This window comes from Thalassophryne amazonica, chromosome 1 (genome assembly GCF_902500255.1).
Source record: "Thalassophryne amazonica chromosome 1, fThaAma1.1, whole genome shotgun sequence".
Lineage (NCBI taxonomy): Eukaryota > Metazoa > Chordata > Actinopteri > Batrachoidiformes > Batrachoididae > Thalassophryne > Thalassophryne amazonica.
The window spans coordinates 100,939,816-100,953,747 of record NC_047103.1 but is presented as its reverse complement, the minus strand read 5'-3'; the positions used below and the strand labels follow the sequence as shown (position 1 = coordinate 100,953,747).

The 13,932-nt window shown below is 39.8% G+C and overlaps 1 protein-coding gene across 1 annotated transcript in view; it reads right to left on the bottom strand.

The window, feature by feature from the left end:
- LOC117512783 (E3 ubiquitin-protein ligase HECW1) overlaps positions 1-4,384 on the bottom strand; it is a 521,859-nt gene extending 517,475 nt beyond the window's left edge. The window contains exon 1 of the mRNA XM_034173001.1: positions 4,319-4,384. Coding sequence (XP_034028892.1) covers positions 4,319-4,354 — 36 coding nt within the window. The 5' untranslated portion in view covers positions 4,355-4,384. The remainder of the gene's footprint in view (positions 1-4,318) is intronic.
- Between the last annotated feature and the right edge of the window lie 9,548 nt (positions 4,385-13,932).

The following is a 13,932-nucleotide window of genomic DNA, read 5'->3' as shown; positions in this document are numbered from 1 at the left end:
AGGTGGCCACTATAATTATATACACCCGCAACTGTGTGGATCACTTCCCAAAAAACAACAAAAAAACACCCCCACAACTCAACACACATCCATAGACCAGCTAGAACCAAATCATGGGTTCCTGGACAGTCACCCCTGTGCTTCTTCTCACTGGCTTTATTTCTTCCGCACCTTACAGCAATTTTGACACGATAATCCAACTTTTAACTTTGTGTTCATCTGTTATGGTCTGTAAAATTGCTCTTTTGCAAACTCATGTTCTGCCTAAATGCTCGTCTTGACTGCCAGTCATTGCATCAGCATGCACAGAACACACCTCATCTGATCCATTATAACAAGATGTCAAATCTATTATCAACATACTTTTACAGCTGCTTATAAAGAACGAATGAACATGCAACTGTTTTACCAAGCAATTACAATATAAACATTACAAATAATTTACCTTTTAGGCTGTTCCAAATACATTCTCCATGAGAGACAGAAAGGAAAAAAGCTGCAAATGAAATGTCCTCTGTGATTCCAGAAGCGATTAGTGGTGTTTTCAACATCCAAACTGACAGAAAATAATTAATCTGCTACAAAATAATAATTTTATATACAGCGTTCAGCACACAAAGCAGGTGGAATTGTCGTCTGCAAGAGGGCTGAGCCAAAATAGCCTGTCCAAAATAACCTTTCCGGTCCTCGTAGCTGCCAGGTGCTCGGATAATGGCCTTTTGCCAGCCTCATCCTCACTGCAAACATGCCTCTAAAATCCTCGCTTGTCTTTGTAGTACCTCATACACAAACTGCCTCATGCTGTTGTTGCTAAATTTTGAACTTCTTGAAATTAGCACCACATTAGATGAGCCACGTTCGCCAAATATTCTGCCTCTAAGGGCCTCTCAGAGCTACTATTCTCCCAAGATTGTTGAATAACTGGATTCGTACCAAAAAAAAAAAAAAAAACATGTTCATTATTCACTCTTCATTATTTGGTGGGACCAGGGCTGTAGTGCCTGAGGTAATGGGTCATTTTCTTCATATGATGGGTCATCCGTACACATCAATGGGCCTAAGCAAAGAAGAATATAATAAATAATTCAAGATTTGGTATGTTTTTACCTGTTGTAAGAGCCACAATTTGAGCCAGTTGAAGTTCTGCACATTCAGTGATTTCTTTTTTGACGTGTTGTGCCAGACTGCCTTCAGTATGTTAAATTTTTAAATTTGTTCGATTTTGAACAAATGACGACATCTCATAAAACTTCACTAAGTACAGATTTCAAATCAACAATGGTAGTGTAAGATTTCCCAGATGGAATGTTCACTGAATAGCAACACAAATTCATATAAAACTTCAACTTTTGTAATTAGCTTGGTGGCAACACGTCCTACTACTGGCAGCAGAAAGAAAGAGTGACAACGCTGCAGCACACACATGGATGACTAAACTTTTTGGTTAACATTTCAGAATAAAAAGGTATCATGTTTGTGAACTTTACAATGAGCTCTTTTAAAATTACTGCATCAGTGAGGCTGGCCACATATGAATATGAATTGCTGCATCCCACACTTGATTTTCCGTCTTTTCCATTGTTCTGTTTGGAACTGTTATCAATTTATTTGCAGGTAGCTCATATCCAAGTTCAAGTTCCACTTTATTTATCCTTAGAAAAGAAAATTTGTGCAGTAGGATATCTAAAAGCACCACCAGATTCCCACAACATTGTACACAACACAAGAAACACAACAACAGAAACATTCCTTCCCCCCAAAAGCAGTGACACAATCCATTTGGACAGTACACAGGTAAATCTGTCATAATGAACATGGACATGAATAAAGAATGAGAGGAACAGTAGTAGCCAGTGTGGGAGGCAGAGCGATACCAGTTATGGGCCTTTCACACCGCAGGCTTTGGAAGCAGCAGAGGCCTCACAAATTGGTCTAAAAAGCATTATTGTTAATGAAACGTGTCACTTTTTAGACGCATTAGAAGTGTCGCGTCAAAAGCCGAGCTAAACCGACACTTCTGCCGGGAGTGCGTGTTGCCACTTATCAACAGGCTGCTACGGTCAAAGTTCAAACCAATCCAACTTTTTCCACTCTGAATTGTGACGTAGCTTCGCTCTGTCCAGTAGAAACGATGTGTCGGACCAAAACACAGAAGATGAGTGGCAGAAACCACTGATCTGTACAAACAGAAACGTGTCACAGGAATGCTCATTTATTCAGAGCAGTGTTCTGAAGAAAAATCCTTGCAAATGTTTTTTTTTTAACCTCAAAATTATTTTCTGATTCCTGTAAAAAAAAAAAAAAGTTTATAACACTTGTAATTAAAGTAGTAAAAAATAAATAAATAAATAAAAGTTTCTTTAGAAAACTTTCTTCATCTGTAAAGTAAAACCATAACTTACCTGTTATTTCATATTAAATGATTTCTTGTTTAACATAAGGAAACCTGCACATTTATTTTTAGACAAATAAAATAGCATTTGTACATTTTTTTTTAAGTCTGGTAGATTATTCATATCTCATTTCAACCAGAAAAACAGACACTGTAAATAAATACAAATGTTTATTATAATGCAACTGGAGATAATTTAACAATGACTGCAATGTAATTGTTAATGTGACATAAACCTCATGATGAAATCATTTTTTAATTTAGTCATTTCAACATTTCAACACTGTTCCGCTCTATTGCACGGAACAGCGCATCGTTGTGAATGAGGCGAATTCTCTCCACACACACACCCATATTCATCCATCAGCTGCTGAACAATTCAGTTCGCTCCAGTTTGCTCCTCAAAATCCACAGCAGAAGAACTTTGTGACTGCATGCTTAGTTGGGCTCTGTGGCATCAAGTAGCGCAGAGAGGAGGAGGAGACGGAGAAAGCCATATGTGTGACTCCACGTGGCTCTCGTCTCACTCGTTTAGCCAAACATCAGGCACAGCAGCAGCAGCAGGTGGAACACCTGCAGGAGCACATTGAGGAGCATTGGAATGAAACTTTTAGCCGACTTGGCGTCACTGTCCTTCCTCAGCATACTGCAGCAATGACACTGAATGTGGTGCAGCAGGGTTTAATTATGCGCACGTCAGAGAAGAACGCTATCACGCTCTATTAAGGATCACCACTAATCAAAACGGATCAACACGCTCAGTTGCAACCTCCATGACATGAGGTGAAATGGGGGTGGAGCGTGACATTCATGGAAGATTTTTTTGACAGCCAAAAACATGCTCCACAAAAATCACGAATACCATCCATGTCCACGGTAGGCTCCAGATCAGTGTCTGTCAGCCACGTCTCGGTGAAAGCCATCACACAAACGTCCCTGAACTTGTGTATAGAGGCCACACACATTTGCTGTTCATCAGTCTTATTCTTTAAGGTTGAACCTTAGCCAGCAATATTGGTAAGGGAAGACGTTTCATTTTCACTAATTTTCTTAGTCGTTGCCACACTCCGCCCATTTTCCCTCTCTTTCTGGTTTGTTTACCAGGAGTAGTAAGATGCCTAAAACTTTGTGTCGGAGCACTGACATCGACGAAAAGGTCAGAATGATCAGACACTCCACGACTAGCTAAGCTGCTTAGGTCCACTATGCAAATGCTTGATTTAAATCCCAGGAGAAAGTCCCTTGTATATTGGATCCTACCTTTCTTGACAAACAAACCTGAGTGATGTTCAGCGCAACTGCCAGAGTCGGAAGGAGAATATCTTCATTGTTAGGCTTGATAAGCATGGCAGAACATCCTTACACAAACTAATAAAAACCTGATAGTTTATAAACAAAGACGCAGAAAATCTAGGCTACAAACAGATGAGAACACCTCCTACAGGTCACCACAAGAGCGGCACTCACATGTAGGTGAAATCACTGCTGTTTATATTAGCTGCCAATTTATCAGACGGAATCTCAAGCACATCTTATATATTTATAAGTTGTAGTGACCAATAAGCTTGGTCTGTATGCTCAAGATATGTACAAGTGTGTTTATAACTGAGTATTTTCTAAGTATAGGTACTTCTTTTTATTGCATTTTGTTGTGATTAACCAAATAATAATTTTTAATCACTGTTGCTGTGTTTGCAATATTCACCAACATGTGTCGAGATGATGGCTCGGGGCGAGACTATGAATCCTCTGAATGTTTGTTTGGCATGAATATGTTCACATATACCAAAAATACATCAAAATATACTGTAAATACACAGTACACTGACATGACATCAACCTTCAATAACCCACTGAACCCTACAGACATGCTGGGCAGTGGCAACCAGACAGAGAGAAATATGGTGGGAGGTGGGGGACACTAACCTTGATACTACAGAGATGCATCAGCATAATGACCATTCAACCCAAAGCAGACCACAACCTGCAGGAAGGGTGAGGAGAAGGATGATGGGATATAAATCACAAGGTAAAGTACACTGAATGTAATAGGTGATAGTCATGTCTAACAACTGTGTACTGTAATGTTAGAGTAAATAAATAAAGGGCCATTATCAACTGCAGCAAAACAATGTCTGAGGCTTGCATTTTTTTCAGAAAAAAAAAAAACAGTATATTTAGCTAATATTACCACACATGAACAACTGAGGAAAGACACAAAACACTGTGAAAATCATACATAAAGTAATCAATTCAACACAGCAACAAAGACAACATGGATTATACAGTACATGTGATCTGCCCTGCAGCAGCAGGGAGCCAAGCAAACACATGGAATATGAAGCATGAGGAATATCAATCAATCAATCAATCAATTTTTTTATATAGCGCCAAATCACAACAAACAGTTGCCCCAAGGCGCTTTATATTGTAAGGCAAGGCCATACAATAATTATGTAAAACCCCAACGGTCAAAACGACCCCCTGTGAGCAAGCACTTGGCTACAGTGGGAAGGAAAAACTCCCTTTTAACAGGAAGAAACCTCCAGCAGAACCAGGCTCAGGGAGGGGCAGTCTTCTGCTGGGACTGGTTGGGGCTGAGGGAGAGAACCAGGAAAAAGACATGCTGTGGAGGGGAGCAGAGATCGATCACTAATGACTAAATGCAGAGTGGTGCATACAGAGCAAAAAGAGAAAGAAACAGTGCATCATGGGAACCCCCCAGCAGTCTACGTCTATAGCAGCATAACTAAGGGATGGTTCAGGGTCACCTGATCCAGCCCTAACTATAAGCTTTAGCAAAAAATAAAGTTTTAAGCCTAATCTTAAAAGTAGAGAGGGTGTCTGTCTCCCTGATCTGAATTGGGAGCTGGTTCCACAGGAGAGGAGCCTGAAAGCTGAAGGCTCTGCCTCCCATTCTACTCTTACAAACCCTAGGAACTACAAGTAAGCCTGCAGTCTGAGAGCGAAGCGCTCTATTGGGGTGATATGGTACTACGAGGTCCCTAAGATAAGATGGGACCTGATTATTCAAAACCTTATAAGTAAGAAGAAGAATTTTAAATTCTATTCTAGAATTAACAGGAAGCCAATGAAGAGAGGCCAATATGGGTGAGATATGCTCTCTCCTTCTAGTCCCCGTCAGTACTCTAGCTGCAGCATTTTGAATTAACTTAAGGCTTTTTAGGGAACTTTTAGGACAACCTGATAATAATGAATTACAATAGTCCAGCCTAGAGGAAATAAATGCATGAATTAGTTTTTCAGCATCACTCTGAGACAAGACCTTTCTGATTTTAGAGATATTGCGTAAATGCAAAAAAGCAGTCCTACATATTTGTTTAATATGCGCTTTGAATGACATATCCTGATCAAAAATGACTCCAAGATTTCTCACAGTATTACTAGAGGTCAGGGTAATGCCATCCAGAGTAAGGATCTGGTTAGACACCATGTTTCTAAGATTTGTGGGGCCAAGTACAATAACTTCAGTTTTATCTGAGTTTAAAAGCAGGAAATTAGAGGTCATCCATGTCTTTATGTCTGTAAGACAATCCTGCAGTTTAGCTAATTGGTGTGTGTCCTCTGGCTTCATGGATAGATAAAGCTGGGTATCATCTGCGTAACAATGAAAATTTAAGCAATACCATCTAATAATACTGCCTAAGGGAAGCATGTATAAAGTGAATAAAATTGGTCCTAGCACAGAACCTTGTGGAACTCCATAATTAACTTTAGTCTGTGAAGAAGATTCCCCATTTACATGAACAAATTGTAATCTATTAGACAAATATGATTCAAACCACCACAACGCAGTGCCTTTAATACCTATGGCATGCTCTAATCTCTGTAATAAAATTTTATGGTCAACAGTATCAAAAGCAGCACTGAGGTCTAACAGAACAAGCACAGAGATGAGTCCACTATCCGAGGCCATAAGAAGATCATTTGTAACCTTCACTAATGCTGTTTCTGTACTATGATGAATTCTAAAACCTGACTGAAACTCTTCAAATAGACCATTCCTCTGCAGATGATCAGTTAGCTGTTTTACAACTACCCTTTCAAGAATTTTTGAGAGAAAAGGAAGGTTGGAGATTTGCCTATAATTAGCTAAGATAGCTGGGTCAAGTGATGGCTTTTTAAGTAATGGTTTAATTACTGCCACCTTAAAAGCCTGTGGTACATAGCCAACTAACAAAGATAGATTGATCATATTTAAGATCGAAGCATTAAATAATGGTAGGGCTTCCTTGAGCAGCCTGGTAGGAATGGGGTCTAATAAACATGTTGATGGTTTGGATGAAGTAACTAATGAAAATAACTCAGACAGAACAATCGGAGAGAAAGAGTCTAACCAAATACCGGCATCACTGAAAGCAGCCAAAGATAACGATACGTCTTTGGGATGGTTATGAGTTATTTTTTCTCTAATAGTTAAAATTTTGTTAGCAAAGAAAGTCATGAAGTCATTACTAGTTAAAGTTAATGGAATACTCAGCTCAATAGAGCTCTGACTCTTTGTCAGCCTGGCTACAGTGCTGAAAAGAAACCTGGGGTTGTTTTTATTTTCTTCAATTAGTGATGAGTAGAAAGATGTCCTAGCTTTACGGAGGGATTTTTTATAGAGCAACAGACTCTTTTTCCAGGCTAAGTGAAGATCTTCTAAATTAGTGAGACGCCATTTCCTCTCCAACTTACGGGTTATCTGCTTTAAGCTACGAGTTTGTGAGTTATACCATGGAGTCAGGCACTTCTGATTTAAAGCTCTCTTTTTTAGAGGAGCTACAGCATCCAAAGTTGTCTTCAATGAGGATGTAAAACTATTGACGAGATACTCTATCTCACATACAGAGTTTAGGTAGCTACTCTGCACTGTGTTGGTATATGGAATTAGAGAACATAAAGAAGGAATCATATCCTTAAACCTAGTTACAGCGCTTTCTGAAAGACTTCTAGTGTAATGAAACTTATTCCCCACTGCTGGGTAGTCCATCAGAGTAAATGTAAATGTTATTAAGAAATGATCAGACAGAAGGGAGTTTTCAGGGAATACTGTTAAGTCTTCTATTTCCATACCATAAGTCAGAACAAGATCTAAGATATGATTAAAGTGGTGGGTGGACTCATTTACTTTTTGAGCAAAGCCAATAGAGTCTAATAATAGATTAAATGCAGTGTTGAGGCTGTCATTCTCAGCATCTGTGTGGATGTTAAAATCGCCCACTATAATTATCTTATCTGAGCTAAGCACTAAGTCAGACAAAAGGTCTGAAAATTCACAGAGAAACTCACAGTAACGACCAGGTGGACGATAGATAATAACAAATAAAACTGGTTTTTGGGACTTCCAATTTGGATGGACAAGACTAAGAGTCAAGCTTTCAAATGAATTAAAGCTCTGTCTGGGTTTTTGATTAATTAATAAGCTGGAATGGAAGACTGCTGCTAATCCTCCGCCCCGGCCCGTGCTACGAGCATTCTGACAGTTAGTGTGACTCGGGGGTGTTGACTCATTTAAACTAACATATTCATCCTGCTGTAACCAGGTTTCTGTAAGGCAGAATAAATCAATATGTTGATTAATTATTATATCATTTACCAACAGGGACTTAGAAGAGAGAGACCTAATGTTTAATAGACCACATTTAACTGTTTTAGTCTGTGGTGCAGTTGAAGGTGCTATATTATTTTTTCTTTTTGAATTTTTATGCTTAAATAGATTTTTGCTGGTTATTGGTAGTCTGGGAGCAGGCACCGTCTCTACGGGGATGGGGTAATGAGGGGATGGCAGGGGGAGAGAAGCTGCAGAGAGGTGTGTAAGACTACAACTCTGCTTCCTGGTCCCAACCCTGGATAGTCACGGTTTGGAGGATTTAAGAAAATTGGCCAGATTTCTAGAAATGAGAGCTGCTCCATCCAAAGTGGGATGGATGCCGTCTCTCCTAACAAGACCAGGTTTTCCCCAGAAGCTTTGCCAATTATCTATGAAGCCCACCTCATTTTTTGGACACCACTCAGACAGCCAGCAATTCAAGGAGAACATGCGGCTAAACATGTCACTCTCGGTCTGATTGGGGAGGGGCCCAGAGAAAACTACAGAGTCCGACATTGTTTTTGCAAAGTTACACACCGATTTAATGTTAATTTTAGTGACCTCCGATTGGCGTAACCGGGTGTCATTACTGCCGACGTGAATTACAATCTTACCAAATTTACGCTTAGCCTTAGCCAGCAGTTTCAAATTTCCTTCAATGTCGCCTGCTCTGGCCCCCGGAAGACAATTGACTATGGTTGCTGGTGTCGCTAACTTCACATTTCGCAAAACAGAGTCGCCAATAACCAGAGTTTGATCCTCGGCGGGTGTGTCGTCGAGTGGGGAAAAACGGTTAGAGATGTGAATGGGTTGGCGGTGTACACGGGGCTTCTGTTTAGGGCTACGCTTCCTCCTCACAGTCACCCAGTCAGCCTGCTTTCCCGGCTGCTCGGGATCTGCCAGGGGGTAACTAACGGCGGCTAAGCTACCTTGGTCCGCACCGACTACAGGGGTCTGGCTAGCTGTAGAATTTTCCACGGTGCGGAGCCGAGTCTCCAATTCGCCCAGCCTGGCCTCCAAAGCTACGAATAAGCTACACTTATTACAAGTACCGTTACTGCTAAAGGAGGCCAAGGAATAACTAAACATTTCACACCCAGAGCAGAAAAGTGCGGGAGAGACAGGAGAAGCCGCCATGCTAAATCGGCTAAGAGCTAGTAGCTACGCTAAGCTAGCGGATTCCTAAAAACACGCAAAGTGAATAATGTGTAAATAATTTAGAGGTGATTCAGCAGAAGGAGTGCTTTAGTTAAGGCACGTAAAGATTACACTGGGAAACAAATCGTAATCTAGATAACTAGATCAATCTAACTGCGCAGATTAAACAGCTAACAGATACAGAAAAACACTGCTGTGCTCCGGAACAGGAAGTGATACAATACCGCAGTGAGAGCCAACCACCAGTAGAGGCAAGCAAGAGGGGATCCCCTTTTTACTGAAAGGGGATCCCCTATTTTACTGAATATTTTTCAGTATTTCCTCCAAAAGCAAATACAGTACCTGATATGAGGTATTAAAGTGTCAATGAGTTTCAGACATGTAGAAATCACAATACCAGAAGCTCTGTGTAAATGTATGATTCTAATACATCAAACTGCAAACTTTTTAAGATATATCAACAAGTGCAGATACATCTTCAATTCATACTATGTACACAGGTCAGCACTGCAGTACAGATACAGAACTTCCACAAAATGTGTGTGTGTGGGAGTATTAAGCACTTTCATTAGATGAGACTGTAGAGTGTTTTCAGTGGACGTCCTGATAAAATGATAAAATGTGCTGAGAATGCTGAAGTATGACTCAGGTAACATTTCTACTGTAGTTTCAGACTGACTGCTGGTTTCACATTAAATTGATTTTACGTCAGAGTATGAACAGAAAATGATCACTCACTAGCAGGAATGTTTTTACCTATGCAAGATTCTGAGCAATTTCTGTCTCAGTAAATATGTACAGAGAAGCAAAAGCTTATTACTTTTGAAAATGTGATCAAGGAGCCATTTAAATTGTACTAGGGGTGTAAATCATAAGTTTCATTATAATATATTATACTGATTCTTTGATCAACAATATACTTGCTGATATCAGAAAGTCTGCCACAGTTCGATTGAATTCAGTGGCCTACCATTGATATGAGGCAGAATGCCTGTTTCCTGCCTGGCATTACGCCTCTACCACAGTCGGAATGTCGGACCTCTAGGGAGGTCTTCCAGGCATGTCCAACTGGGAGAAGGCCATTAATGAAAAGACCCAGGACATGCTGAAGAGATTATATTTCCCAGCAGATGTGGCAATGCCTGGGAACCCCAGGAAGAGTTGAAAAACTTGGACAAGGACAGGGAAGTGTTGGATGAGCTGCTTGGTTTACTGTCACCACAAACTAGACCCAGATAAGCATCAGAAAATGAATGAGTGAATTAATTAATGTCTCATGCAAAGAAATGTTTCTGGAAATGTGTTGTGCTGCCTTGGTGTCTGCTTTGCTCATCCTCCCTTTCTGTCTATCCAGGTGGCTGTGTTACGCATTAAACGTATAGAAATGATCATTTTCCCGATACACACCCTCAAAAACAACAGCCACTCAGGTGTAATGTGAACTGAAGAACCAATAAGGGATTCCTCAAGCAAAAAGGCAATTGATCTCAGTGGATCAAATAATTTCTTAAATCGATTCTTAACAGGAATCGGTTTTCGATACCCATCCCTAGTCATGGAGCTGATTGCCCCATCTGATTGCAATTATTGCTACCTGTTATAAACCTGAGTCATGCCTCTCCACAATCGCCAGAAACTCAGCTCTGCCTGCGTGGTACCTAACCTCAGTTTTCTCTGGTATTACTCCTTCTATGTTTCATTGTGACACTGTGTGTTCTCTGTTTTTTGACTTCTCTGTTTGTGGTGCTTTCAGCATTCATGCCACCTGTCAGCTCCGTCACGGCCGCCTGGTCCTTGCTTGGTTGGTTGTTGTCACCATCAATTTCTGTTTAATCCACTAGCCTGTGAGCTGTTGCCAGACAGCCTTCATCTTGTTTAGCATTATTACTCGTAGTCAGGCATTAGATTAAATATAAACCGATGATGTACTGACTTACATTTGGGTTAAAGTGATCTGAAAATGCTGTTTTGTACTGTTTGTTTGCAGCAACAAGCTGTCAAAGGATTGTGGAGTGAGATTTCATAAGTGTGTATTATATGTAATATAAATGAATTGGGGAAATGACTAAAATTGATGAATAACGGATAGAAAATGATTTATTTTTTGTGTCGATCTGTATTCTGTAAAGTAGTGACTTCAGTTTTACTGCCTGAATGCTTTGTCGTGATAAATATCTCACCATTAATTTAGCAATTCAATTAGAAGTCTCACGTTCATACAGTTGTATACAAAAGTTTGGGCACCCCTGATCATTTTCATGATTTTCCTTTATAAATCATTATCTGCATCAGAAATTTCAGTTAAATATATCATACAGCAGACAAACACAGTGATATTTGAGAAGTGAAATGACGTTTATAGGATTTACAGAAAATGCGCAATAATTCTTTAAACAAAATTAGGCAGGTGCATAAATTTGGTCACCCCAGCAGAAAAAATAATTAGTTTTGATCCTCCTTTTGCACAAATAACAGCCTCTAAAAGCTTCCTATACCTATGCCTTCCTAACCTATATATTCAGTTGAATACACCACAAAGACAAGATATTTAATGTTCAAACTGATAAACTTTATTCTTTTTGTGCAAATATTTGTTGATTTTGAAATGGATGCCTGCAACACTTTTCAAAAAAGTTGGGACGGGGCAACAAAAGACTGGGAAAGTTGATGAATGCTCAAAGAACACCTAATTGGAAACAGGTGAGTGTCATGATTGGGTATAAAAGGAGCATCCCCAAAAGGCTCAGCCATTCACAATCAAAGATGGGGCGAGGATCACCACTTTGTGAACAACTGCATGAAAAAATAGTCCAACAGTTTAAGAACAATGTTTCTCAATATTCAATTGCAAGGAATTTAGGGATTCCATCATCTACAGTCCATAATATAATCAGAAGATTCAAAGAATCTCGAGAACTTTCTACACGTAAGCGGCAAGTACTGCTTTAAGAAGAAACTGCTCTAACCTCTGCAGGCAAAGGAGAACTGGTCCCCCACCCCCTGTCTATGAACCCAGAGAATATATTCACAAGAGTTTTAGGCACAATATAAAAATAAAAATGGTTTTATGTTGCGATGTTAATGGTGTTGTCTGTGTGCAGTGGTTAAAGTGCAGCATGATCAGAGCAGCTCAATGCAGTTCTCAATGATACTGAGATCTCGCAGCGCGGCGAGCCAACATTTATGTGTCAAGACAATATTGAGTTCACGTTTTACAATATAATAAAACGTGTGCACAATATAATAAAACGTGCGCACAACATCATAAAATGTGCACACAATATAATAAAATGAGCACACATTCTCTCCACATGCAAAACATTTTGTGATGATACTTCCAGGGCTCCGTAAAAATGTCTGTTTTTACAAATAAAAAAAATGGACTATTTTACAAAAGCACATTTATCTGTAAACACCACCACACGTCACATTAACGTGTTGGTTTACATAATGAATGACTGAACCAATCAGTGTTTAGCAGAGGCACATTTTACCCAGAATCCTTTGCAATCTGTCTGTGTTTGTTACAAAACCTCAGAATTAGTGCATTATTCAACATTAAAAGATATATGTTATATTTTAACTTTGTACAAATGACAAAATTGACATTAATGGAGTTATTCTCTTGGTATTAATGTTATTTATAAATCAAAACCATAAGTCAGCACAGCTTTATTTTCCAAGACCTCAGTCTGACTGGAGCGTTGTGATTGGGTAGAGAGCTGGGTTTTGTGGCTGTTCTCAGCTTGTGTCTGTGCTGGAAGCCATGTAGTAAACAAGAGTTTCCAGCAGGGAGCAAGATGTTCAAAGACAGAAGTGTGAGCTCATTGTTTGGGTCTGTTGTTGCTTTTGATGCTACCAGAAGTGATCGTGGTGTTAAAACTCAAATTCAGTTTATTAGTAGCTGCAAATGTACCAGAAACAATATTGGAATTTATCGATTATCAGTTATCTGTAACTTCCGATACATTTTTGGGTGGTTTATCGTTTTATCTTTATCAAAGATAACTTTTCAGTTATCTGATTATCTGTTATCGAAGTTAATTTTTTGGTTATCTGTGCCCACCACAGGTCAAATCATAACACACAGCGGGTAATCTGAATGTCACGTCGCCCATGTGAGCTCAGTGTCACATGATGCAGTATCTGTCCTGCGGCGTGCCGTCCACAGGACACGCGTGTCGGGCCAGACACACATCCGGGGCAGGCTGAACATGCCAGGTTCAGCAGATGTGGACATGATAAGAGCACACTGATTCATTCATGTCATGTCATGACTGTACATCTATGACCATGGGTCATCTACAGAGGAACAGACAGTTCATACTTGTATTGTCCACTCGATAAGAGGTATTCAATAAAATGGGGTGTTTTTTATGATGTGTGGTTTTTATTGTTTTTTAATACATTTGTCTCCTTGTTGATTTCAGCCATTCTACACACGTTTTATAGGACAGCGATGGTTGCGCAGTGGTAAGGTTTCTGGCTGGCAATCAGAGCTTTTGTAAATTGCAGGTTTTATTCCCGTGGGTGAAATGTATTTTTTTATTTATATTTTTTGCCACAGCAGCTGCACAATGTCGTTCCACATGCTCCAGCTGCTCGCACTGTGGATTGTTCACGCCTGCCCGACCACGTGTCCCTCCCGACGTCAACTTGATGTTTTCGTGGTTCACTCATACAAGCTGTTTCGCTGTGATTCGCCCTGACTTGTACTTTCTCGTACTATGTGTAAAGGGGCCCTAAGGTTTGGTCCATACAGATTGTTTCTGGTATTCTTTTTGTG